This window comes from Mya arenaria, chromosome 16 (genome assembly GCF_026914265.1).
Source record: "Mya arenaria isolate MELC-2E11 chromosome 16, ASM2691426v1".
In the NCBI taxonomy this organism is placed as follows: Eukaryota; Metazoa; Mollusca; class Bivalvia; order Myida; family Myidae; genus Mya; species Mya arenaria.
Genome location: NC_069137.1, coordinates 12,043,079 through 12,070,959, shown reverse-complemented (window position 1 = coordinate 12,070,959; position 27,881 = coordinate 12,043,079). Strand labels below are relative to the sequence as shown.

At 35.0% G+C, this 27,881-nt stretch overlaps 1 protein-coding gene across 4 annotated transcripts in view; it reads right to left on the bottom strand.

Moving 5' to 3' along the window:
- Positions 1-2,002: 2,002 nt before the first annotated feature.
- Positions 2,003-27,881, bottom strand: part of LOC128222560 (uncharacterized) — a 114,795-nt gene continuing 88,916 nt past the window's right edge. For 3 of the 4 annotated variants that reach the window (XM_052931633.1, XM_052931631.1, XM_052931632.1), the window contains 7 exons: positions 13,937-14,042; positions 11,427-11,554; positions 9,690-9,806; positions 5,262-5,438; positions 4,428-4,529; positions 3,815-3,865; positions 2,003-2,288 (listed from right to left, as the gene is read on the bottom strand). In XM_052931633.1, the coding sequence (XP_052787593.1) occupies positions 2,146-2,288; positions 3,815-3,865; positions 4,428-4,529; positions 5,262-5,438; positions 9,690-9,806; positions 11,427-11,554; positions 13,937-14,042 (824 nt within the window). In that variant the 3' untranslated portion in view covers positions 2,003-2,145. The remainder of the gene's footprint in view (positions 2,289-3,814; positions 3,866-4,427; positions 4,530-5,261; positions 5,439-9,689; positions 9,807-11,426; positions 11,555-13,936; positions 14,043-27,881) is intronic. The other variant, XM_052931634.1, reaches the window with a different exon arrangement.

Sequence of the window (27,881 nt, the reverse complement as noted above, 5' to 3'; positions counted from 1 at the left end):
ATATATATATATATATATATATATATATATATATATATATATATATAACAATCATGTTTATAATGGGAATTTCAAAAATTGATAGACAGTGTGTAATATTATTTAATTTATATTTCAAACACAAACTAGTTATCTTTTTAATGGGAATTTCAAACATTTATAGACAAAAAACAGTGGTATTATTTGTAACACAAATCCAGACTTTAATTATTAACGAAAAACTCATAAAAACAGGTTCCTATCAACTTTGCGTTGGTACTTGACCATAGAGATACAATCGTGACTTAATTGAAGATACATTCTGTATGTGGCTTAAATAAATTTATATTCGAATTCATTAGATTTGTGAATAGCATTACCTTCTGTAGTTTGTTTTTATGTGATTGAAATTATCAAACTTTGCACACTTAATTGAATAGCATTTGAAATTTGTATATGAATAAAGCTGCGTTAAATGTTATTATAGAAGTATTATTTAACCTTGGTACTTTAGGGGCTTCTTATAATTAAAATTGATAACGTTGCTTATTCGGTTTGCTTACGTGTGGTTTAAAAATTACAGAATATGCGCTCTTTTGTTCCGCAGTCTTGTAAACGGTTCAGTTCATTAATGTTTGCTGTATAATAAAAATAATTTTGTTGAATATATGCTTTTTAATATACCCATTTTTATCAAACAATTTTAAAAACTGATAATACCATCATAATATCGTAAATCACGAGAATAATTCAGTTGGTTCGTTCTGAAACCTTGGAAACATGACAGACGCCTCTACCCAAACTGAATGCGGTCATATATAGGAGAAGTACAAACGTTTTCCATTACTAGCATGTATTTTAATAAATATATTATCTGCACACATCAGATATCAATGGAAAGATGATGACAACATTAAGATATATTTACACTTTCGTAATGGCAAAGGTTAAACACTGCAAACTCAGACTTCATAGAGATATCAGTCGGTCTGAAGCAAACGAGTTTAGCTAGTGACATAGCTCTAAAATATATAACTTTGATATTGTTTTTGTATTCAGACGACATGGCAATATTTGCTGGAATGCCAGAAGAAAAATATATTATATGTGGAAAGGCATTAAGCAGTTAAAATATTTTGCTTTTATTATAAAATTAAAATGTCAATTGTTTGATGCGTGTGTAACGTCCGTTCCGCCTATGATAGCGTCTGCATAATGTAACTGAAATACAATTTTAACAAGTGGCGATTGCAATGTTTATTTGTAGACCTCAAAAAGGCTTGTTTGGAAACTCCTTAAAACATTTATAGCAATGCAATCTGTGGTAAAATCGTGTGACAGTCATCTCAATTATTCCGATTTCTGTGATGTATTGATTTACGCCAAGGACAAAATGATTCAGGTATCGACATCAAACTTCGCACTAAAATATATTTAATTGATGATATGTGCAATGTACTGGATTCATAACTCATTCTTTGATATTGTTATAGTTATTTCTCTTTGTTTCCATTTTATACTGAATTTCTATTCAGAGCTTAACTCCAAAAGTGGTTTGGGTAATTACTTTAAGCTTCATATAAATAATTTCTTATTGAGTAGAAGAGGAACCATTCCACTCTTTTGTTATTTTGAGAGTAATTACTCTTTGTTTATTCAATGCCTAGTAAAGGGCGAGTTGTATGGTGTCTTAACAAATTATTCATTAAAAGTGTGTTTTCGTGTCATGTGTACAGCAGTTTTAATCCGATCTAAGCTACATTCTGATTAAATAGTCAAAAACAAGTATGTACATTGTTTTATTTTAAAGTAACACTTTTCATTATATTTTTTTTCAAATGCAAGCAACTTTTCTTAACTCATATTCAAAACTGGACAAGTTAATCAATATGTTTGTCAAAAAAAAGATATATTCATCAGTTATTTTAATGAAAATGAGAAACTTATTATTTAAATGATGTGATTAAATATACGAGTTTTCATAAAATGGACAGGGACAAACACAGGAGTCAAAAAATCAAAATTAAATTCTGCTTAGGGTTAAATTCATAATGTCAATATACAATTTGGAATGAATACAAACTAACTACAAGATCAATCAAAGCATGAACAATAAGGCATGTGTGTTGGGTATATGAAGTCATGGCCTTCACTGAGCTGTGTGGCCTACACGTCCTGCATATTGTCCTCATCCTCATTGTGGAGTTGGCAAAGCTCAGTGAAGGCCTTGGATGCTTCATCTGCTTCACGGCTCACTGGTTTATGTTGGAAACAGTTCTGCAAATATTCCACTAAGCTTGTCAAACGTCCTGAAAAAAATCAGGAGCACCACATTCACATTACTACACTCGTCCATACTGTATAAATTTACAAACCGGAACAAGTTATAAGTAAGAGTGACTGGGCATGTTGCGATATTGCGTTTGAATCATGACTGTCTACACTTTCTGTAATAATGTAATTTGGATTGAATGGCAAACCCTGCCTGTTTAAGTACACAGGCTAACGGCAACTCAATTGCTATGCCAATTAAGTACACACTACTTTTACTTTTAGAAAAGATAATATATTATAATTGCCTACATTTATTTAACAGTCAAAAAATATAAATTTCGTGATCATCAGTGAAATAAATTACAATCAATCACTGAAATTGAACTATTATTGTGTTGCTTTACTACAAATAAATATGGAAACACTATAATCGGCCTTATCTGGATAATCCAAGTGATAAATCATGGTAACAATAATGTCATGCTGCCATTTTGATGTTGTCATTTCAATCCTGTCCAGGTCGAGTTAAAATTGGTAGTTTTAAACCAGAGTTTAGCGTTATGGTCCAGACAAAACTTACAGACCCACCATTTGATCTACAGACAAGCACTTTCTTAAAACCTCACCTTTCCCAAATAACACACTATGTTTTGTTGGGGGTATACTGGAATATTTATGCAGCCAGAGTATTTAAATTTAAACTATTTTCACAAAACGTTTGATGTAAAAGATACTCTGAGACGCATTGAATTAGTTTCGGACTACTTATATTGTATTTAGGTGCCTGGCTCCTTAATTTAAATACTGCACGATGTAAATAAACATTGTTTACAAATTGTACCCAAAGGTGTTGCCTTAATGCTACCAGAGTCATTTTAACGGCCTGTATTCCGTTCTTTAAGACGCAATAAAAGCACATAAATAATCAGAATTTAATTAAACCTGTCAGTCGATGTTCTTTAAAATATTACTCATTAAATTTGCACAAAATTAATGCTGCAGTTACTTCCCTTACCTCTTTACGCTGTTTATATCAAATTTAAAAACAACAACAATTAACACCTCACAGATCGGCTTCTGCTTTGCTTTTAATATTCTGACACTCTTTATCTTCTGTGACATACCTTATGGGGTTTAAAAACTGGCACACAGCGTGTTGATTGGAATACAGGCCGCAGATGAAAGAAAATAATATCTATAGGTTTTGTGTGTAATATGTCATGTGTTTTGATTTAGCATGCTGCCAAATTTAAATGCCAGCTCAGCATTTGAATCTGACAACCTAAATGAGCTTTGAAGAAATACTGGTTACTTTGTTCACCTCTGACAAACAACCTCTGATAACTGATCAGGTAGAGTTTGATATACCATTTGGGTCAACTACCATCAACTACATTAAGATGCACCTGTATTTGTGCTTTACTGTCGGTTAAAAGCGACTTTTGACCCAAATGGTACGTTATATACAGCGAGGCTCCCATTAGCGTAGTTTAAATTACCATAATGTTATGTTTATTCCACACAACATAATGTTTTATATAGAAGTAAAATTTTGCTTTACCTGTCTCTCCTGTGTCGTATGCATGGGTCCCACCATTCTCTAAAGCTGCATCTGTAATAACGTTTTATAATATATAACTTAATTCGATGGCTTCTGAAATGGCTGAAAAATGCGCCAAAACAATTTTTATTTTGAACATTACAATGTTTTGCAATATATCGCAATATATTGTTAACATTGTGGAGGACAAATTATTATCATCATAAAATTGATCCAAAAAATTATAAGTAAATACAGATCGAGTTTTAAATCAAGGACGTTTGCCCAATACAGGTGATTTTTCTTTAATTTCTTTATTAATCAATTAGCTGCCGAGCTACATTTTTTTTCAAAAGTTCAACGCTGTTTTTGAAATCGCACAATTTCCAATTAAAAAGTTCTATAATCTATTTATAAACATTTAAATGTAGACTAGTATACTTGTAAGGCCTCAAAGATGCCCAAGCGTCTGGTTACGTGCTTCCCCTACGTGCTACTTTTTCACTTTTAGTCGGGTTAGAACAATGAATGGGATTTTAGGGTATTGCTCACCGAAAAAAACAACTTCACAAGCTTTGCTAAGGAGAAGCATTTTCTAGAAAACTGCCACATGTGTATAATTATTGATTATTACCATTGGTTTCTGGAATTTCATTGTCATGTTTTTCCATTAATCCTTGTTTATCAGCTGGAATGCCATCATCCTTAGGAACATGATCTGTTTCATTATCATTCACTGCAAGAAAGGCAAATAAACTGTATGCACTACTTTACAATAGTTATTCTGATGCATGTGGTCTGGCTGTGTTGTGCCTGTCTGTGCCACCTGCCCACCCACCCAATCTAACCACTCTGCAACAATAGCTATGTGTATGAAATATCCAGCTAAAACTCAAATCATTGAAGCAAGCACGCTTTTAATCAAAATATTTCCAAACATAAATAAGCGGGGTTTTTTTAAAGAAAGGTTGGTGGGCCCTTTAAAAGAGGAAAGATAGCGTCGTTTTGGAAAAAAAATCTATGAACATGATTTACATAATATTCAACTTGTATTCAAACGTTTTATTCAACAAACCTATTACATATCCACGAATGACACTAAATATGAAACATTTGCTAAATGTAATGAGGTCAATGCTCCTCAAATAAAATAAAAAGGGATTTTAAACTTGGGTAGGGGGAAAATTTGTACTTTTTTCAGGTGGAGAATCGGGCTGAATTCAGGCCCTACAAGGGCCGAAAAAACACTGTAATGCCCATGCAGTTGGCTTAACATATTCCCTGTAATGATTGGACGACATATGTTAGGGCTCTGACCATTGACCTACTGATATAACAATATGGGTCATGTACCTAGACCTGTTAAACAGACAAAGAGGATTTAAAAACAAGAAACCATCACACACTTTTGCTTTCGACATCCGACCTCATTTACCTCTTGATTAAAGAAATTAACAGTATTATTTACATAAACGTCTTCGTAAATTGCAGTAATCTTTCTTCAAGATGAAGCAAATGATCGCAATTCTAATCGCGATTCCAGAGAGCAGCATTACAAAGAACCCTCCCAGCCAACAACCAATGCTATAATTCTTTTCTTTTTCTAGTTCATGGCCTTCTTCTTCTTGTTTATGACCTTCCTTCCCTGAAACATAAAACTATTCACATATATATCTGGTAATAACTTCCTTAAGTTTAACTTGATTGTGACAAAACTCATAGGCGACGGGGTCATGCTCAAGTGTGTTTCTTGGAAAGAAGGCAGTCTGGTTTCCGTTTTGATAGTCCATAAGTGATTGAAACACAACCAATTGATAGTAGGGCCTTTTACTTGGTAAAATTCATAAAAAACATTTTTTTCGACATGTATTCATCCTGTTTGGTATATTAAAACAATTGTACTAATTGTGGAAAATCTTATTTGGGAGTAAGAGCGTTTGATCTGGTGGCGTCCATTATGTCTTCCAATCAATAAGTATCCAACCAGGTGAGCACTATAGGGCCGTATTGGCCCTTTTGTTCTCGTCCGTGAAATAATTTAAAAGCTACTGGATGGAATCTTCAAAAACGTCATACAATGATGAAGCACATTTGGAGAAGTGCAGTGTTCTGCAGACATAATGGACGCCACCAAATGGTTTTTATGAATTTTACCGAGTTTAATTTGAAATAAAGGCGCAGAAAACACGGTATTTCTACCTAATTAGATGATAGTAGATCACAGTAAATCTTTAAGCAATTATCAATTATATAAAAAAATATGCCTTTTTAGCTATTAAATACACGGTTACAATCTTGTTATCAGTAATTCATATTTTCTATAAATGTATTATTTAGTGAGTAGTTTAAGGTTCATCACTCAAAGTATATATTTGTTAAACATGTTTATGCTTGATTTGAATAACATTGTCACTTTAAGACATGAAATAAATGTGTGTGTGTTTTAAAAGTTACAAAAAATGGCCATAACGTTTACACTATTGAAGTCAGATTTACATGCCATGTCACAAAACTTGTCACAAACGAGCACATTGTTATTGTGAATAAGTTTGAAGTTGATGTATTAAATGATTGTAAAAATTATGATAATTATAAAAAAAAATATTTACTTTGTTTTAGAAAAAAATAAAAATAGAAAAAACATAATCAAATCTAAGGAACAATTTATTGTTGATATTTTGATATCAGACCTGGAAAGTATTCGATGTAGACATAGAGTGAAAACAAGCCCCGCCCATTGGCTGCCATGTTTTAGTAAATCACGATGGGGTGAAAGAATTTCATATAAGGTCAACGAAGGAACATTTTTGTGAAATCAGTTTTAAATAAGATCAATGCTTTTTGAAGAGATGATTTTCAAAGTGTTTCATATACATTAAGACATAAATGGTAAATTAGCCAAGCCCTCTTTTCAAAATTATCCATATAGGCATATTGTGAAAAGTAGCCCCGCCCATAAAAGGCCATGTTTTTTTAATGAATCACCATGGGACGAGTAATTTTAAACAGTGTCACATCAGTAGTTTATTCTCCGGGCAAGGGTATGACAGACGTACAGACGAATGGGGAAAAGCTGCAATTTTATGCACTAAAGAAAATATAACAGCTAAGATATTCATAACAAACTGTTATTTTTGAAAGTACTTACAATAAAATACACAAAATATTTATTAACCATTTGTCCTTGCAAACCTGTGCCTCAGTATATCTCATTAAATGCGCATCAAAAGTGCCCTTGACGCCTGGTCAGTATATATTGACTCCCGTGTCATAATTTTACGACTCCCCTATTCAGAGTAAAATAATACAGTGGTGAGTAAAATTTAACCGTGTTGTCGTTTTTTAAAGGGATCAAGTTTCTTCAAAGAGTTTATTATACTTAGTGTTAAGAGGTCAAAATACCTTAAAGAATTTTGACACCCATCTAAAAACAACTTTCTGAACTACCAGTGATATGCCTATGAATTACATAATCTTCAACAAACCTCTCAGAATAAAATCCAAGTCGAGAGAGCCAGTCGTTTAATAGAGATGGCATTTATACATTTATAATATGTCAAATGATACACATATTGGAGAAAACACAGAACAAGAGTCACAACGCTTACATGTTTAGAAAAGAAACATAACGTAGCAATCAAAACATCTGCTAAAATATCATATCATAGACAGGAGCAGGACATGCCATCCAGGTACGCAAAATTCGTATACTAAAAACACAAGCATTTAATTTGTTAAATCAACAAATGTATATACCGTGATTTTGTTAAAACATTTTAAACAAAAGCAAACGTCAAATAATACAAAAAGCCAGATAGACTGTGAGGTCTTGCTGAAAATGCCCTCAAATTCCATCTTGTCATTTAAGCATCATCTAACCCTTTCTGCACATCTCACGGGTTAGAATGTCTGACCCATTCCCCATGCCAAATTTGCATACTTTGTCCCAATTTTAAGTACAAAAATCTCAAATAAGATGAAATCAGTGTCAGCAAAAGCCCAGCTTCTCGATTAACCCCTTTTTGAAGGTGCGAAGTTTAAGCTTGAGAAAAAATCATTTAAAACATTTGTTCATTTACAATTAATAATGTATTGATCCGGACTTTGGGGTGGCATTTATTGGTGAATACACTAGTTTCACAAGGAAATGTTGCCAAAAGTGATGAGTCTTTTAATGATTTTTATTCACGATATCGACATTTTATTACGTGATTCAAATAAATCTCAATATTTGCAGTTAATTGATCCGAAACTTGACAAAACAGGCTTTTCACCAAGGCTCGATATCCGTTATATCCTTCCTGAGCACATGGGAGTTTGGTTTGTGGTCAAAAAGCTTCAAACAATCGGATTATCTCCGGGTTGCCGTGATCAACACAAGGCGGCAACATCATGAAAACCAGACTTACATTTAAACACACTTATGAGTCACAATTTAATATATAATATTTAATACATGAAGGCCCTTTATGTTCTAGTGATGATTAGTAATGGTTTGGTACGTATATCCAAATGGCTTCTGTTCACCTTTTAGAAATTTTCAACCACCGGATTGAAAAACAATTGCAAAATGCATTAAAACCAAAATTATAATCCAAGTATAATCTAAATTTAGCTCACATTACGAAAGTTGCATATCAGGTGACTTTCTGACTACATAAAATTTATATAGCTTTTTATTATACAGATGATGATGAGGGATAAACGTATGGTTAACGCACTGAATTGTTGGCTGATTATAGGGTCGAACATCGGCTCTTTTAAATCGTCAAATAGCCTCTATTTTCCTCCAAAAATCATTCATTACTATAACCTCAATTTCTTTTATTTAGAATTTTACATGCAAACTTAATTTCGCGTTTTTTATTGCTATATCGCTCCTCATGTCCGCTCAAAAATCCGGTCTGGGTAACAGAAAATAACGGATATTTGTTTACAGTCTTTTTTGTCGGGACCATTTTGCAGGACGCTCCATTGTTTTCAGTTAACTTTCAGGTTTTCAAAATGCGAAACGTTTACCATGACAATTAGTGCCATAGTCAATGGTTTATAGTTTTCAGTATAGAACAGCAGTTCCAAAATGTAGAAGGAAATTATAAGTTGTGTGTGTTTTGTAGTCAAATGACTCAATCTTCTAATACAACAACACACAGTCAACAACCATTTTAAACGTATGCTCGTGAGTGTTTTTTTTTATTAAAAAAATGCATTTCTCAGTATTCATATTAATCTTAAATTAACAATGTATTAATGTTTCCCAACTTTTGACCTTATAGTGTTTTTCCCAACTGAAGAGTCACAGGCAGTAAATAAATCACTGGAAGGCAAAATTCTTTTTTTTTTGTAAAGGCAATTTTTACTTCTAGTATATTTCACCATTAGCGCTCCTTAATGATCAACATTGGTTTTGTCTCATGAAAAGGCAGTTCTCAAATTTTTGAATTAATTTATTTCAGAAAAATCAGATGCAAGCTGTTAGTGATTTCAGTCAGGTGAAGTGGTTGATATAGGCTGTGGCAGTCCTTATAAGTGGGTAGTTTACACAATATAATGTAGCCCACTAAAATCTTGAAGATTTTTCGTAGTTTCTTACACAAAATATATTTTAATGCATTTGAGTAGATCAGTTATTCTGTAAGTTCTTACTCACAGTCTTTAACTATTGAACCAACTTAAGCGGCAATCTATTAATAAGACTCACTTAATACATTGCGTCGGCTTAAATCCACATGGCCATTTGTCACTTCAAGACAAATTTGAGCGTTCAAATTAAACATTTGCGGCCGCTTTTGTGCTTAAACAGAAACTGTAAACGTGCAGCCCTATGAAAATTAGCAAACGAATTAGGGTCTCGAAGAACCAGAGGGTATATAATTACATTTCAACTTGATTGTACCTGTTTCAGTCCGGCTAACGTTGGATCCTCCTATCCTTATTCCGTTGCTTTTGATAGATAACCCATTATCTGCAATCGAGCATTCCCATTCGTCCCCGTTATGCATTGACGGATCCACTATGGGAAGACAAGCGTAATTGGATCATCATATCAATCAACGTACGAACAAATATGGTTAGATTTTCAGTTAAGTTCTTTGTCTGTATTACACATTTACTTTAGCTGTATCATATCAAATTCAATTAATATTGTATTTGCATTAAATATAACCTGCATATTTTACGGCTAATAAAGAGAAAAAACATGCTTGATTATATGATTCTGTATGATCTATTATTTTGTCATTTGATAAACAACTGTTTCTGGTATGTAAATGGATATGTCAATATTACGTTTTATTAAGTGAGTTTTCCCGCGTATTATGCCATCAAATAATATACGGTCTATAAATATACAGGTTAATATTGCGTTGAATTCTTTCTTTGACAAATACTCTTTATTCAGTTATTGAAGGTTTATTTATAGATTATTAAAAATATAACCCTTGTAGTAAAATACTAGAAAAAATAACCTGTTCAGAGGCATGACATGCGTAGCATGCACTAAACGAGTAACGCAAAACGGTACAAAACAACACATGACAGTAAACAAATGGCAGACAGCACATGACATAAATTACATGAAAGACAACACATGACAGACAGACAGACAGACAAATTACACACAACACATGGAAAATATGATAAACAACTCAAAACATGTTAACGTTATCGCATTGGAGCGGTCAACAGAACCGGACTTCAGGGTCTGGGGTTCTAGTAGTGTATGAACTAAACCTCAAGATGCCTTACTTTTAATCTTTTCAACAAAGTATACATAACATCGTAAATATGGTCAGTTTTCAATGCTGTAGCTTCAAAAACAAAAAAATGGGTCAAAGATTCAATGTCATGGTCACTAACCACAACTTTGATATTTGTTTTCAAAACTGTGCACATAGTTTAAATTTCACTGTTGTAGCTTCGAAAATAAGAAGGAAGGTCAAAAAGCGTTTGGGCCATCTTTAACTCAAGGGGCACTCTTTGATAGAGGATCATCATATACTTTTACATCAGAACTATCATAGACCTGAGCTATGCGATTTGAAACAATAATATTTTCACTTTTTGTTTGTTATAAGTATATATGAAAATTACGACTCCCGAGGTGGGGCATTTGTGGAACTCACGGACATAATTTGAACGAACATGGCAGAGAACAATATATGATGCTACCTACAATATATTAAGGGTCTTGGCTTAGTGGTGTCAGATAAGAATATTTTTAAAGAAACCCATTTAAGTCGACTAGAACCTTTTGAACACCAAGGTTTGGAAGCTTTTACACAAGGGGCATAATTTGGACAAACGTGGTATGGGACCATCGAACGATCATTCATACCAAATATCAACCGTTACGGTCGGAAACTTGTGGTTTGAGACAAGAATATTGCTCTTGTACAAGTCTGTTGAAAACTTGTGATTCCCTCTAAGGTGACAGCTTTAACCACATGGCCACGATTTGAATTTATTTGTTAGAGAACTACTCTATGGTGCTACATACAACATATCAAGAGTCTGGGCCTAGTGGTTTCAGCAAAAGTATATTAAATGTATCCCTATTTATCTTCATGTAAAACAGGTCTTTTGTTTAAATAAATACCCTGTTGTCAAAATATATATGGTATATTTAACATACCTGTCAGCGTACAACTATACACGGTTATATTCAAACATAGACACTTCGCTGAAAACGGCAGCTCAGGAGGACTTGTTTCACAGCTGTTGTTGACATAACCAATGGAAATAACCTTTCGACCTTTGTTCCTACGGATTAAATTAAACTTTCATTTGAACAACAATTACAGATGGAATCGCAGAAAAAAGTTTTTTCAACACATGCACATTTGGGTTGTACCTGTTTAATTTTGATGTTCATAATATTCGTCAAATACGACTGCAAGGATCATGTTTGTCTCAAACGCAAACCAATCCCTACACAGTGCAAAAGTCGCTTGAAGGACCAAAATATTTTTTTAAATCTATTTTTACCGGTTTGGGTTCAATATTGGTCACGCAAAGTACATATATCCGTTGCAACATGTGTAGGTGTAATTAGGAGTTTGCCAATATTTTTTTCAAAAGAAGATTTAATCACAGTTTCAATCAAAAAGCATTTAAAATATCCGCAAATGATTTTATACTTAATGAATATGTTTTTGTTTCAAAACAGTCAGTACTACAAACATCAGCAAAGATTTGTTGCTTTTAGGTTATTGCTGTTATTTGAAGAAAGATATTTGCATTTTTGTAGCCAGAAAATGAATTTAACCCATTATTTTTTTCATTCTTTTATTGAATATATTTTTTTATTTAAACGTCAATTATCAATAACTTATATAACAATATATGGTTGATTAGGTAGTTCCGTTTTGACACAAAAACATATATTGTCGACAGATTTTTCCGAAAATATGCAAATGTTTTCTTATCCCAAATCTTATTAAATTTTCTCTTGTAAGTAACGATACAGATTTTAAGTTCAGAGGGTAAGGGTTGAGCCCTGAGATTTCGGTTAAGGGGATGGGTAGCATGTTTTCAGCTCCAAGAGGAAAGAAGGCATGTGCCAGCTTGTTACCTAAGTTTTCGGATCCGAAAAGAAGAGACGCATGTGTCAGAACCAGCCTAAGTTTTCAGCTTCAAGAGGAAGGGAGACATGTACCAGGTTGTGCCCTTGGTTTTCTGTTTCGAGATGAAGAGACGCATATTCCAGGTTCCGCTTGAGAGTCTGTATCTTGGGGAATGGACACATGCTGCAGGTTGCGACCTAGGTTTTCATTTCCGTGGGGAAGGGAATTGTGTGCCTGGTTGCACCCTAGGTTTTCGGTATCGAAGGGAACGGACGCGTGTGCCAGGTTCCGCTTTAAATATTCTGTACCTTGGAGATGTGCCATGTAGCGACCTAGTACTTCGTATTCGAGGGGAAGGGATGCATGTGCCAGGTTGCGACCTAGGGTTTTGGTTTCCAGGGGAAGGGTCTTATGTGCCAGCTTGCGACCTAGGTTTTCGGTTTCTAGGGGAAAGGATGCATGTGCCAGGTTGCGATCTAGGTTTTCGGTTTCAAGTGGAAGTGCCACATGAGCTTGGTTGCGGCCTAGGACCCGTTCCTTTTTCGATTCGGAATGGAAGTGGGGCCGTGCGAAATTCCACTGTATGTTTTCGGTTTCGAGGTGATATGGGTCCCGTGCCAGATGTCGCCCCAAATTATCGGCTACGAAGGGAAGGGACGCATGTTTAGGGATGCAACCTAGGTTTTCGGTTCCGAGGGGTAGGAATGCATGTGCCAGTTTGCGCCCAAGGATTTCAGTTGAAAGGGTTCTTCGCTCCGAGGGGAATTGGAAGATGAGCCAGGTTGCGTCCTAGGTTTTCGATTCGGATGGGAAGTTGATCTCGTGCCAGATTGCACCCGTTGTTTTCGGATCCGAGGGGAAGTGGCGCAAGTGGCAGGGTTAGCTCTAGGTTTTCGGCACAGTGTAAAATAGTCGCACGCGCCATGCTGCGCTCAAGGCTTTCGGAATGGAAGAATTTTCGCATGCAACAGGCTGTGCTCTAGGTTTGCGAATCCGATGGGAAGTGGAGAATGTGGCAGGTTGCATCTTAGGTTTTCGGTACGGAGAGAGAAGTGGCCCTCGTGCCAATTTTCACCCTAGGTTTTCGGTTCGTAGAGGAAGTGCCGCATGTGCCGGTTTGTATCCTAGGTTCTTGGTTCGTAGAAAAAGTGTCGCATGTTCCCATTTGAATCCTAGGTTCTCGGTTCGAAGAGGAAGTGCCGCACGTGCCGGTTTGCACCCTATGTGATTTAGGTAAAGAGTAAAAGTGGCATTTGCACCAGGTTGCACCCTAGGTTCTCAGTTCGTAGAGGAAGTGTCGCATGTGTAAGATTTGACCCTAGGTGATTTAGGTAAAGAGTGTTATTGGCACTTGCACCAGGTTGCGCCCTATGTTTTCGATACGGAGGGGATGTGGCTACTTGCCAGCTTGCACCCTGGATTTCGGTACAGAGGGGATGTGGCGCGTGTGCCAGTTTGCACCCTAGATTTTGATACAGAGGGATGTGGCGAATGTGTCAGGTTACATTCCAACTATCGTCAATTGCTGGATCCACATCTGCGATGTTATAACGATGAAAAAACATAACTAAACACGTACCTGTACCAGCCAACTGAGCCGGCCGAACCTCCATAAATGTAACAAGTCAGTGCGATCGTTTGATTCACAGCTATCCCAGTCAGAATCGGTTTGTGTGTTACCGAACCTAAAGAAAAAGTCACAGCAGCAGACTTAACCACAACTCGTGTTGGAAACAACGTGAAAATATTATTGATAAATCTAAGCGACACTCTGTTGAAAAAATATCAACAGATAATTCGCGCATTTCGAAGAAACATATTAGACTTTAACATGTTTAATTTGATAACGCATTAACAATAACGAGAAGAAAACAAGGGCTTAAAATTGAGTGCCTCGGACGGTCTCTTGCATTAAAAACTTCTTTTCTATTAGATGTTAACATATATGCTATCAGAAGTTTAAAATAACTGTTAAATTAATGAAGTTTATTGAATTTTAATCCGTTGTTCACACGTTTTCCATATACAGCAACCTTATCTGAAATTTATTGTCACGTTATGTGATCATATATTACTATAATTGATGATATTTCATGGAAAAGTCCAGACCAATGCCCATAAGCCAATTGTTTAACAATGGTTAATTCTCACTTCTGTTCATAGTAAGCCGAATCGTTTATTGACTATAACCCAACACTTAATCTGTGGAAAACTTTTAGATTAATGCAATAGCCTGCAGCAAACATTGAATCATGTTAACTTCTGACATTTCAAATCTATTTAAAATATGGACAATTCTAGTGTTTGACCGGCATCAACAATATGTATTCATTATAGCAGTCAGAAGAGAAGTTACTAAATTACAAAGTACTATCTCTTAAACATACATAGTTTTTTATATAGTTGATATGCACTGTGTTGTTTGTGGAGTTTTGTGCTGTTGTTCCATGTTTCTTGTTAGTGATCTGTTAGTTTTTGTGTTCTATGTCTTTTGCGTTTACCCTGTGCCATTAAACGGGGTTTATGTTTGCACCTTTGGCTACTGACCTTGTTTCTGTAGTTTTTCAAGTAAGTAATGACATCAAAAGCGACACAAGGTGGTACTGAATAAATTACAGCCTATTATTGTCGTGTCTGCAACTTTCAACTGTTAAATATTTGATTGAAAGTAATGCTTGCCCGCGTTGAAATTTATGGATTTAACGATTGGAAAACAAATCATTCCAAAATATATTATTAATCTCGTTGCCAAGATGTTGGTCGAGCGTGTCGTCTTGTAGTGTTGGGGAAAACCGGAAAACCCGGAGTAGACCCATTTGTCTGGCTTGCTAACCACAAACCGCACTTGGGTCCCAGCCCCTTTACGGACTAATATAATCAATATGTGAACGTTTATTAAAAAAACGATGCTTATACAAATCGAACCGGAAAAAGGTAAAGCTTATGATAAATACAGCAACTGCAGCATGAAAACAATTTTTAAGTAAGGGACCGAAACGTCTTCAGTTTGAAAATTGCGCCTTGGTTTTTCCGAACACCTTGCAAGTCATGTTATTGTTTTACACAATATATTGTCAATAATCACTTTCAGCAGTGTTAACTTCGTTCAAAAGTTTCAGAGGCGACGCTATTTTTGAACAAGCGGGGCACACAGCCATGTAAACTTAAAATTAGACAACGACGCAAACAACCCGTGGAATGGGACGGAATATGCGTTTACGAGGATATGTCTTGGTTTTTAAGAGGAGGCCAAATAAGATACCACAACATAATTAAGTTGCAAAACAAAGGACAAACTCCTTCCCAGGTCTATCAAAACTGCTTGAAAAAGTCGGCTTCTATGAGAGCTGTGGGACTATTCCAGATGTCATTCATCGCAGGTCACGAATGAGACAGCTAATATGAGAGCTGTGGGGCTATTCCAGATATCATTCATCGCAGGTCAGGAATGAAACGGCTAATGTGAGAGCTGTGGGGCTAATATAGATGTCATTTATCGCAGGTCTCGGATGAGACGGCTGAAAACTGTGTGGATACTCCAGATGTCATTTATCGCAGGTCACAAATGAGACGGCTAATATGAGAGCTATGGGGCTATTCCAGATGTCATTCATCGAAGGTCTTGAATGACACGGTTAATATGAGAGCTATGGGGCTCTTCCAGATGTCATTCATCGCAGGTCACGAATGAAACGGCTAATGTGAGAGCTGTGGGCTATTCCAGATGTCATTTATCGCAGGTCACGAATGGCACGGTTAATATGAGAGCTATGGGGCTATTCCAGATGTCATTCTTCGAAGGTCTTGAATGACACGGCTAATATGAGAGCTATGGGGCTATTCCAGATGTCATTCATTGCAGGTCACGAATGAAACGGTTAATATGAGAGCTATGGGGCTATTCCAGATATCATTCATCGCAGGTAATGAATGAAACGGTTAATATGAGAGCTATGGGGCTATTATAGATGTCATTCATCGCAGGTCACGAATGAAACGGCTAATATGAGAGCTATGGGGCTATTATAGATGTCATTCATCGCAGGTCTTGAATGACACGGCTAATATGAGAGCTATGGGGCTATTATAGATGTCATTCATCGCAGGTCTTGAATGACACGGCTAATATGAGAGCTATGGGGCTATTCCAGATGTCATTCATCGCAGGTCTTGAATGACACGGAAAATATTAGAGCTGTGGGGCTATTTCAGATGTCATTCATCGCAGGTCACGAATGAAACGGCTAATATGAGAGCTATGGGGCTATTCCAGATGTCATTCATCGAAGGTCTTGAATGACACGGTTAATATGAGAGCTATGGGGCTATTCCAGATGTCATTCATCGCAGGTCTTGAATGACACGGCTAATATGAGAGCTATGGGGCTATTCCAGATGTCATTCATCGTAGATCACGAATGACACGGCAAATATGAGAGCTATGGGGCTATTCCAAATGTCATTAATCGCAGGTCTTGAATGACACTGCTAATATGAGAGCTGTGGGGCTATTCCAGATGTCATTCATCGCAGGTCACGAATGACAGGGCTTCTATGAGAACAGTGGGGCTATTCCAGATATCATTTATCGCAGGTCAATAATTAAACGGCTAATGTGAGAGATGTGGGCTATTCCAGATGTCATTCATCGCAGGTCACGAATTAAACGGCTTATATGAGAACAGTGGGGCTATTCCAGATGTCATTCATCGCAGATCACGAATGACAGGGTTTATATGAGAACAGTGGGGCTATTCCAGATGTCATTCATCGCAGGTCAGGAATGAAACGGCTAATGTGAGAGCTGTGTGGCTATTCCAGATATCATTTATCGCAGGTCAAGAATTAAACGGCTAATGTGAGTTCAGTGGGCTATTCCAGATATCATTCATCGCAGTTCAGGAATGAGACGGCTAATATGAGAGCTGTGTGACTATTCCAGATATCATTTATCGCAGGTCAAGAATGAAACGGCTAATGTGAGAGCTGTGGGGATATTCCAGATATAATTCATCGCAGTGCCTGTTTAGGCTTTTCGTAAAAGTGTCTAAAGAGGTATGTGACGCTGTGACTAGTAACAAGAATAAAATAAATCTGGACTATTCACCTTAAAAGGTAATATGTTTAAAATAAAACTGTAATATTACGACGGTGGCGTTTATACTTCGCATCGCGTATTTATATATATATATATATAAATAACCTTTTTTAATCGATAGCTTGAATAAAGAACGCATACTGAAACTTTGGAAAATAGCTTTAATTCACAACAACAAAATATGTTGCAAGGGCATCTGTGGCGCGTGTTTCTCTCGTTTAGAGTGTGATTATTTGTTATCCTTGTGCTACCATCCTTTGGTTAATGGACGTGCTGATAACACAATGTACATAAAGAGACAACCTTTATGTACATTGTGTTATCAGTACGTATTACAAATGATGAAACTGAACTCCTGTGAGATTTGAACAGTGTTTTGTATGAACGAGGTTTAGTACAAAATATCGATCTCTGCCGAATTTCGGAAGAATTTTGAAATCCACTTCTTAAATGTTACGATCCCAACTAGTATTTTGAAAAGGTTATGTTTCATATAATTCAACAATTATCAGTAAATGAAAAAAGGGTGGCATAGAATTAGAATTGCACGTGTTATTGCGTGTAAGAGTTTATTTGATAATGATATATGAAAAATAACCAAATATAAACTACAGTTGAACACCGTTAATCCGAAACCGTACGGACCAAAACAATATTTCGGAATAGCGATTTTTCGGATGAACAATTTTCAGAAAATGACAACGTTCGCGAATTATAGATGACATGAAATACTAAGTCGTGAAGATTGCAATGTCGGTTACACGTTACCAATACGATACATTCGATTTGAGTGATCTTTCGTATACAAAAAATATTTGTTGATTTATTGTTTAATAAATGAGGTTTCTCATTGAACACCCCTTTCGTAAACCTTCTTATCACTTCACCATCGTGAATATTTGTATTTCCAGTTAATCTTAGAAAACAACTTATAGCCGACCTTGCGGTATTTAATGTGGAGTAGCTTAATCCCTGTACAAACAATTGTGTAATAAAGCTAACAACCACACAATAGGTGTACTAATGGGATTTGCCTTCCCTTCACAGAAACGTAACCATTTTGTAATATAAGTGTTATACTGGAGTTTTGTCCCTTGTCTCCAGGAGTTGAGAGTGAGGTCTTGAGATGTTCCCAAAATGCCTCGCCTTCCCAACGCTCGCGTGATATGCTGAAAACAGCTAAGCGCATCTTCTTTAATGCATGTTGTTTGTTTGGTTTGTGCACTAATTTCATAATGTTCCGGGTGTTTGGTTACACTAATACATTGTTTTTTTTTGTTAACTTCAAAAGATCTGGCCACCACTTTGCGTTGGCCAAATTGGCGCGACAAGAATTGCCTGTGTTTTGTCTTCTTCCACCTTTTGAAGAATCCTCGACAGTAGACTGAAAGGACCACCTTGGTGTGCTGATAACCGCGTCGGTTATCTGTGGGGCTCAGAAGGGATTTTATGTGTTGGATGAAATTCGTTATTATTTCACCTCCAAATAGTTTCTGACCTTTTCATTAGATTAGAGAAGTCACATGATGACCCACTATTTTTCCATAGGGGGTCAGTAAAGTCAATAAATTGCCACAATTCATCGATCAAAACCACTTTTTGTTCACGAAAATTACTACAACTATTATAACTGTAAAAGTTGTTAGTTGCCCTACAGTCAAGTACAACGCGAGACGAGTGCATTCCCTTGCCGACCTTGACCTGTCAATTATTGTCGTCAGGCAAAAACTGATAAAATGGCTTCCGATTTAGGATTTGGAGAAACATCAGCATTAGAACACGAAGAGAGACGTTTGAATTTAAACGCGGGGAAGACTTTAAAGGCAAATAAATTTGCGGCTAAAATTCTGAAGGATTATTTGTCAGAGAAGGGGGAAAAACCAGATTTTGAAGAATTACCAGAGGTCGTGTTGGACGAAACTTTGGGTCGGTTTTGGATGGACCGTCGCCGTGCTGATGGCTCTACTTACAAAGTTAATTATATGGAGGGAATTCGTCATGGAATCAACCGACACCTAAAAAATCCACCATTCAATAAGAGGTTTGACTTGATAGAAGACTCCAAATGTGTTGGTAGCAACATTTGCTTCAAAGCTGTTCTGGTTGAATTGAAAAGAGCTTGGAAAGGTGAAGTTGTGCATTTTCCAGTAATATCAGAAGTGGACATACAAAAGTTGTATTCAGGACTGCATATGAATATATTCACACCAAAAGGACTGTTCAACAAGGTTCATTTTGATGTAAGACTTTATTTCTGCAGGCGGGGAAATGAAAACATGCATACTATGACAAAGGAAACTTTCCGAATTGAAACGGATTCATAGACAGGATTAAGATTTGTGAAGAAAATGCAGGATGAACTTACCAAGAATCATCGAAATGACAAAGAGTCTACGTCGGGTGTTATGCCAGAAACACCAGATAAGCCTAAATTAAAATGCTTACCATTTCACATGAATTTGTTCTGATAAACAATTATACCTAAAACATATTTCCTTGAAAGGTGATCAAACACTATCATTCATTTATTTGATATATGCATGTCACCGTCAGATGCCTTAGCATATATATTTTTTTGTGAATTTACAGTTATGTTTTATTTAGAATATATTGTTTTCTTTTTCTGGCTCAGAATGCTACCCTGTATTGTCCTTCGAAAAGTATCTTTCGAAGTTGAATGCGGAATGTAACCGGTAAGTGGAACTACGTCCAACAGAAATGGGTTTTTTCCTTTTTCGTAGTAATCAAGTTTTAAAAAATGTCTCATAATAGTCTTTGTTGACAACCATGAAAGTAATTTTATTTTACAATTGACACTTAACTAATTACTTATTTATAAATAGTTAAATGAAGTAAGTCACATGTAACACACTGTCCACTATTTATTCAACTGACCGTCGTGGTAATCACCATAATTCCGTAGTGGGCACTGTAAATTTATTGTTAAAATCTGTGACTATAAAATCTGAAAAATAGTAATATATTATTATAATCACTGTCTTTTAAGGTTATGGCAGAAATCAAGAGATTGCTTCCTGTCCGGAGATGATGTCTGGTATTGTAACATGCCTGTTGGAGAAAAGAAACTGAAGTCGAAACACATGACAACGCTGAGGCGGGTATCTGAATTGTCCCAAATCTACACAAACCATTCGATTAGGCCCACTGGTGCAACTATCCTGTCCAAAAATATGTTTGGTCCTGCCCAAGTTATGGCTGTAACAAGTCTGTTTAGTCATTGACAGTATATCAACGTGTAGATGGTCATGAGAAAATACGAAAGGGACAGACATTGTCAGAAAACCTGTAACGAAAAGAGAATGTACAAGATGTACGACCATTTACAAGTGTAACTCCATCTTCAACATTTACAAGCAATTAAGCCATTAACGCCTCGCCCCTATACATTTCACAGACCCCCCATTTTTCCTTAGTGGGTCAGCAACAGACCAAATAACTAATAGTGTACTTCTTTATTTAAACAACATAAAACATTTTAAAAAAATGACAGCGCATGTATGCATTCGGTATATAGCACGGATTGTTCGGTAACGGGTCGAGTGAGCAATGCGGCAATTGAATCTGATGAGATAGACATTTTAGAATGATATTAGGGTTGTGTTAACCAGCAATTATATACACACTGCATCACCCAAATGAATCGCTCATTTTCTGACATCGATGTTTGTAATATACGTGTGCTCAATGACATTCTTTAACAAGCGCTAATTGTGATCCATTGTCACCTCAAGCCGTTGCCTGAGTGCACCGAAGTATGGTGTGAAAAACTATGACATGATCGAGTTCGAAATTAGAATTGATAAAAAGGTGTGAAATACCATATCAGGACCGTAAGTTTTACTTCGGAATAGCGATTATTCGGACTAGCGATTTCGGATTAAATATTAAAAATTTGGTTAAACAAAGGAGGAGTAAAATCTGGACCGAAAAATGATTTCGAAATAGCGATAATTTCGGATAAACGGTGTTCGGAATAGCGGTGTTCAACTGTATATCATAGTCCGATAGATACAAATAAAGATTAGGAAAAGTAAAGTAAATTGATCAACTTACCTTAACTTATTGGAGTTAATCATTTTTGTTTACCTTAGGTAATGACTTGATTTGTTTTCTACATTATTTTTTTATTAACCTTTCATATATAACATCATCCATGATTGAAAGTTAATATTGTATCTGAAATATCTTAAAACTGTAGGTAGGTACTAACACTTGTTTAATGTTCACACTCTGACATAATTGAATACATTTTAATATATACAATATTTGTTACTGACTGGGAGTATAGCTTTGCAAATGTATGTGAATTAGTCGTTGGGTCCGGTCTTGTCTGTATTAAAGATAAAACTTGGTCGATTTCGGTCAATGATTGTGAACTGGTTTGGTTTTATTGACCATAATATTATAATAATTTGTAAATATTTTTGTGTCTTGTTTCAAGGAGTAGGGAGTCAGTAGGTCATCGGATTAGCTCGACAATTCGAAAAAAAAATAAGAAGGGCTATGTAACACATCCAAGCGTCGGCGTCGGCGCATGCGTCAACTTCCGGTTACGGTTTAAGGGCAAGGCGGAATTAAATTAAGCTCATATGACAATCATTAAATTCGCCAAAATAACATAATTATTGTCTTATTAAAATTGATATATATGTTCCATTGAAAGTATTAAGAATACATTGTATCCAGTACAAATTGCAGGTCATCCTCAGAGGTGGCAGACAGCAGTGTATCATCAGCATATAAAAAAACAAGTAGTCTAATAACCATATCTGAGTTCACATGGTTTACCTATACACATTTGTCGTTTCTTGTATCTATATAGTTTTCTAAATGATTAAGATAACGGAGATATATTTTTGAAATTCATTAGCGAGTCCTCTGTTACATTCAAAGAAGTTCGAATATTTACCGTATTTATAACGAAACACTGTTTTTGATATGTATTTATTGATGTGTAGGTCAATCCCTGACGCCTTGCAGTTCTTAAGAGAACTTACAGTTGTAAGTATATCTAAAGAAATTTCGTCATTACGACTATTTACTTTATAAATATTTTGATAAAAACAATCCAGTTTATCATTCTGATAAGTATCATCAGTGTTAAGTTCTTCATAAAAATCGTAAAATACAGACATGCCCACATCAGGGTTTTTTGTTTGTTTTTTTATTCAACTAAAATTCATATACCAACACTTATGGCTATTACAAGGATATAAAAACTTTGATTTTCTAATCAACTCATATTAGTATGTATTTGTAGATGCCACGTACCGGGATGAAATAGGAAGTTAGTATAATCGAAAGTCTAATACGTAGGGGAAAGCCTGATGCAATAAACCGTAAGTATGTAGATGAGATACATTAGCTTATGATCTTGTTATATCATTAATAACATTTAATTTCCTTTGATTATATATGAAAACAAACTAAGGGAACAATTTCAAAATAACGATGGACATCAATCTTGGTACACAGATAAGTCAAGCCTAGCAATGATCATGCTTATGATTTCCCCCTACACCAACATGTAACATATCAATTACTATGAAGAACAATAATTTTAATTTAATAAACGAAAATCATAAGAATTCTGTTAAGAGCACATGTTATTTGTCATTAAACAATTACAAATCACTTTATCTTTAATATGCCATTAGCTTTACACTGATCATCGAATTCTTATATGTCTTGTTTAACTCCTAATGTAGGTTGATCACAGAGGACACTTATTCTGCTAGAAATCAGCACTGAGCTCAATTTCATACTATTGCATACCCAACAAGCAGGAGACCAGCCGCAATCACCGTAACTGAACTCAGGGAATGATGTCTGGCGGTCCCCAGCCCGCAGGAAAGGAGAGGGTACGTTATATTATAACATACTTTGAAAAGTGGTGCTGTTGTTTTGTTATACTTATACAAATTATCTGGAAGGTTAACTTTAGTCAAAAGTTATTGTTGTTTTGTACTTATACAATTTATCCGGAATATTTTGGTTAAAGTTGAAAAAGCTGAATGTAAGCTAAAATTATTAATAGTGTATTGTACTTCTATATCTTGTCAAGATGAAATGTGAAACAAACAATGGAACAGATCGACTGAATTCGGATTTGTTAAATATGATGTTTACATTGTGTTACTTTTTCAGGGGACCGGTAAATGCAATATCCTTCATTTAGAAGGACAAGCTTTATATGTATAATAGCAAGCGCCATTCTAGCGTTGGTATTCCTGGTCCTAATAATAGCCTGGGTTGTTTAAAGAACGTCTTCTTCAAGAAAGCTTAACATGTATTCCTTGCGACAAAATGATGTCTAATGCTAACACAAACCTAGGCCCAGCTGTTTGTCGTTCTGCTATCAATCAAAGAGACGATTGGATGTGTTGTGGACCTGCCAAAAGCATTACTCAGATGTTGTTTCAAATAGAAAATCAGGTGAATTTGTTTAGTTAAGCAGATCCAATATTTCTGACCACACAACATGGCATTTTTTATATTTCTATTCTACAACAGATAAACATAATACTTTCAAATTGTATTAAATATGCATTTAAAAACAACGAATTTCATGTAGAATGTAGCGGAGATTTTTCGTCAAATGCAATTGTAAACTCAATGCGTTTTGCTAGGTTTTGAAAATCACATGCACATATAAGCTGGTACAATTATCTTTAGGGCTTGCTGCAACTAGACCTTTTATTTTTTTATAAAAGATGACATAATATAAAAAATTTATATTTTCATTCAACCAAGAACATAGCCGGAATTTATTTAGGACGAATAGATTTTTACTTGACTGGTCCTTAATCTCAAACTCAGACATATGTACCAGTTTTCTTATATTATCTTGTCTAGCATTTGAAAGACATACACTTTATATTGATCTTCAGGAATGGCAGCTCAGTATCACTACGGCAGTACCAATCAAAGTAAGTATAATTAAAGTTTTTCTGTCAAGGAAGTCAAGTGAATTCATCTCTTGTAAATTACATTAGAAGCATATGATTATTTTCATGTCTAATAACTTCATGTTTTTATTGTTATTTTTTGTTACATTATACATGTCTCATTGATGTAGCAGTAAAGTGTGCTACCTGTAAAAGAAACACAAATGACAAGATGCCCACTGCTAAAGCAGTTGGAATGGTGGAGATCACATACTTTGAAAAGTGATGCTGTTGTTGGGTTATACTCATACAAATTATCTGGAAGGTTAACTTTAGTCAAAAGTTATTGTTGTTTTGTACTAATACAATTTATCCGGAATATTTTGGTTAAAGTTGAAAAAGCTGAATGTAAGCTAAAATTATTAATATTGTATTGTACTTCTATAACTTGTCAAGAGGAAATGTGAAACAAACAATGGAACAGATCGACTGAAATCGGATATGTAAAATATGATGTTTACATTGTGTTACTTTTTCAGGGGACCGGTAAATGCAATATTCTTCATTTAGAAGGACAAGCTGTTATATGTTTAATAGCAAGCGCCATTCTAACGTTGGTATTCCTGGTTCTGATAATAGCCTGGGCTGTTTTAAGAAATTCTTCTTTAAGAAAGCTTAACATGTATTCCTTGCGACAAATGATGTCTAATGCTAACACAAACCTAGGCCCAGCTGTTTGTCGTTCTGCTTTCAATCACAGAGACGATTGGATGTGTTGTGGACCTGCCAAAAGCATTACTCAGATGTTGTTTCAAATGGAAAATCAAGTGAATTTGTTTAGTTAAGCAGATCCAATATTTGTGACCACAGAACATGGCATTTTTTATATTTCTATTCTACAACAGATAAACATAATAATTTCAAATTGTATTAAATATGCATTTTAAAACAACGAATTTAATGTAAAATGTAGCGGAGATTTTTCGTCAAATGCAATTGTAAACTCAATGCGTTTTGTTAGGTTTTGAAAATCAAATGCACATTTAATTATCTTGTAACAGATAAAAGCAACGACTGTATATGAGTGGTCTGTACCGGGTACACAAAATACAAGAAAAACTACTTTCTCAATGGTTTTATGATTGTGAAATTAATAATAACTTAAACATCGCATCGTGTTAACCAAAATACACATTGCACAAGCCACTATTATAATGTTAAAAAACCGCCTCATTCACTGTGAACAATTTGGTCTTCATCTCCAAATTTCAGACTGGCACGGACTCGTGTTTATAAAAAAATACAAAACATATTGAATATGTTCACAATTCAACATCATAGACATTCAAATATGCATACACACGTACACAATCAAAAAGGGTAGGAGCGAGAGCGACCAGTTTCCTTTTGTGTATTTTTCTGTATGACCTCGATTTACGAATGTACGTGAACTATACGCGTATTTATGTAAGCTTTAACCCTAAAAAGTATTAATCGGAACGTCATTGACCATCACCAACACCATATATGGTAATATATTTGGAAAAGTAATAACGTTGTTTTCCAAACCAATATAAATATATGTATTTGTTTGTTTTTAAGCATCTATAGGCAAACATTTATTAGGTATGTAATAACCTTATAAAGATAAAAACAACGACTGTATAGTAGATATATTTTATTAGCACAAAAAATATACATTTTATGACTTCTTAAACGTCAGATCTCCAACTACCGTGTTTTTAATTAATCTATCATGTACCCCCATTGCGCACCTCGCGACCTGATTTATAACTATCTAGACATTAACGTTCAAGCTTAGTTTACAAAATGTTATCTTGCTATTGTGTTTGACATGTGGTTCCTTTTTCTTAATCTAAGTGTTCAGTCTTTCGTGGTGTGTTGTAATGCGATACAACTCTAATTCTGCGCAAAATCGTCTCAATCCGAACCACCTCTAATTCCCAGCAAAGCCGTCTTAGTCTAAGATACCTTTCAAACTGGGCCCATTTTCATTTGTTATTATAAAAAGCAACGAGTCTAGCCGCCATATCTCACCAAAAGACCGTATGGATATACTGTATAAGGAAATTTCGATTAATCTTCAAGCACATTAGCACCGTATTCAGGATATACTGTAAAGGGAAACTTCTATTGTTTTACGGTTTGGGGTTTCGGATGAAGTAGAGCCCCTTTCCTATTCAGTAAAGTTATCAGAGAAATCGTCAGATACTGGAAAAAAATAAATATAATTACGATTGTATTGTACTTTGACATAGTGTAGTATCACAAAATTAATGAATGTTTTTTTTATACAATGAGTACTTCTATACGGGGTTATCAGCATAACAATTTATTATAACGATCAATGGTATGATAAAAAAAATGAAAATCTGATGCTTTCATACCGCAACTTATTTTATCTTTCATTTAGTATGTGCACTACAGCTTAAAGTAAACATGTTCTGTTTATTAAATTTCTTCCACACTGTAAGCCTTTTGATGTTTTTAGATATTGCCATTGCATAAAATTAAAACTAATTCCTGTAACATGATCATAAAACATTTTATTTTATTGCATTTCGATATCTGCCTGCATCAATAATATGTGTCCTCTTTTAAGGCTTATTAAGGTAAGTCATCGTTTTTGTGATAAATCTGCCGAACATATACAAGATTTATTATGAACGAATAATTTAGATGATTTAAAATGCCTAAAGTAAAAAGCAATCGAAGTATGTGTTTTGTTTATATTCCTCAAAAGGGTAAACAAGTTTTAAATTTAACAAGAAGTGTATGTATGAACTACTGTAAATCTTCCAAACAAATGCCACCCACACGAGGTTTTTTTTTTTTTTTTTAAAATACAGAATAAATTCCAATAATATTTATCCATATAAATGCTTGTAAACGCCAATGATTTTTTGTATTTATATATAAATTGTATATATGTGAGTACATGTGTTTACAAAGATAACGATCGTTGTTTTGGAAAATTGTTTTACGTAAATTATTTTTAAGTCAATGATTGAGGTGTATGCGGGGGCTGAATGACAGGAAACACTGTATAATACAACCAAATGATATGAAGAAGTAGGGGAGGTCAATACTCTATCGAACGTTTTATTTTTGTTTCTGTCTGGGGGGTTTCCAAACGTCTGTCTTATTTTACAGCTTTAACTGTCATGGCATGTTTCGATTTATTTTCAACTAACAACTGATCGCAATGAAACGGAATTTAAAGTTATGAGATTTTGGTGTATTTTTATGCGATAGCTCATGTTTATCAATGATTAAAACCAGCAACACACGTTCGATATGTTTTAGTTTAACATAATATGTATTGTATTTAAAATAAACATATTTTAACCAATACAAAAATATCATGACAAACCTTATTTCAACACATGTCATATACAATACGATTACACTATTGTCTGGTGCTTGATGTATTTACCAATGTACTCAGTAGTCCTTAAAAAACACTAAATAATAAATCATTGTGGCGTATTAGGAAA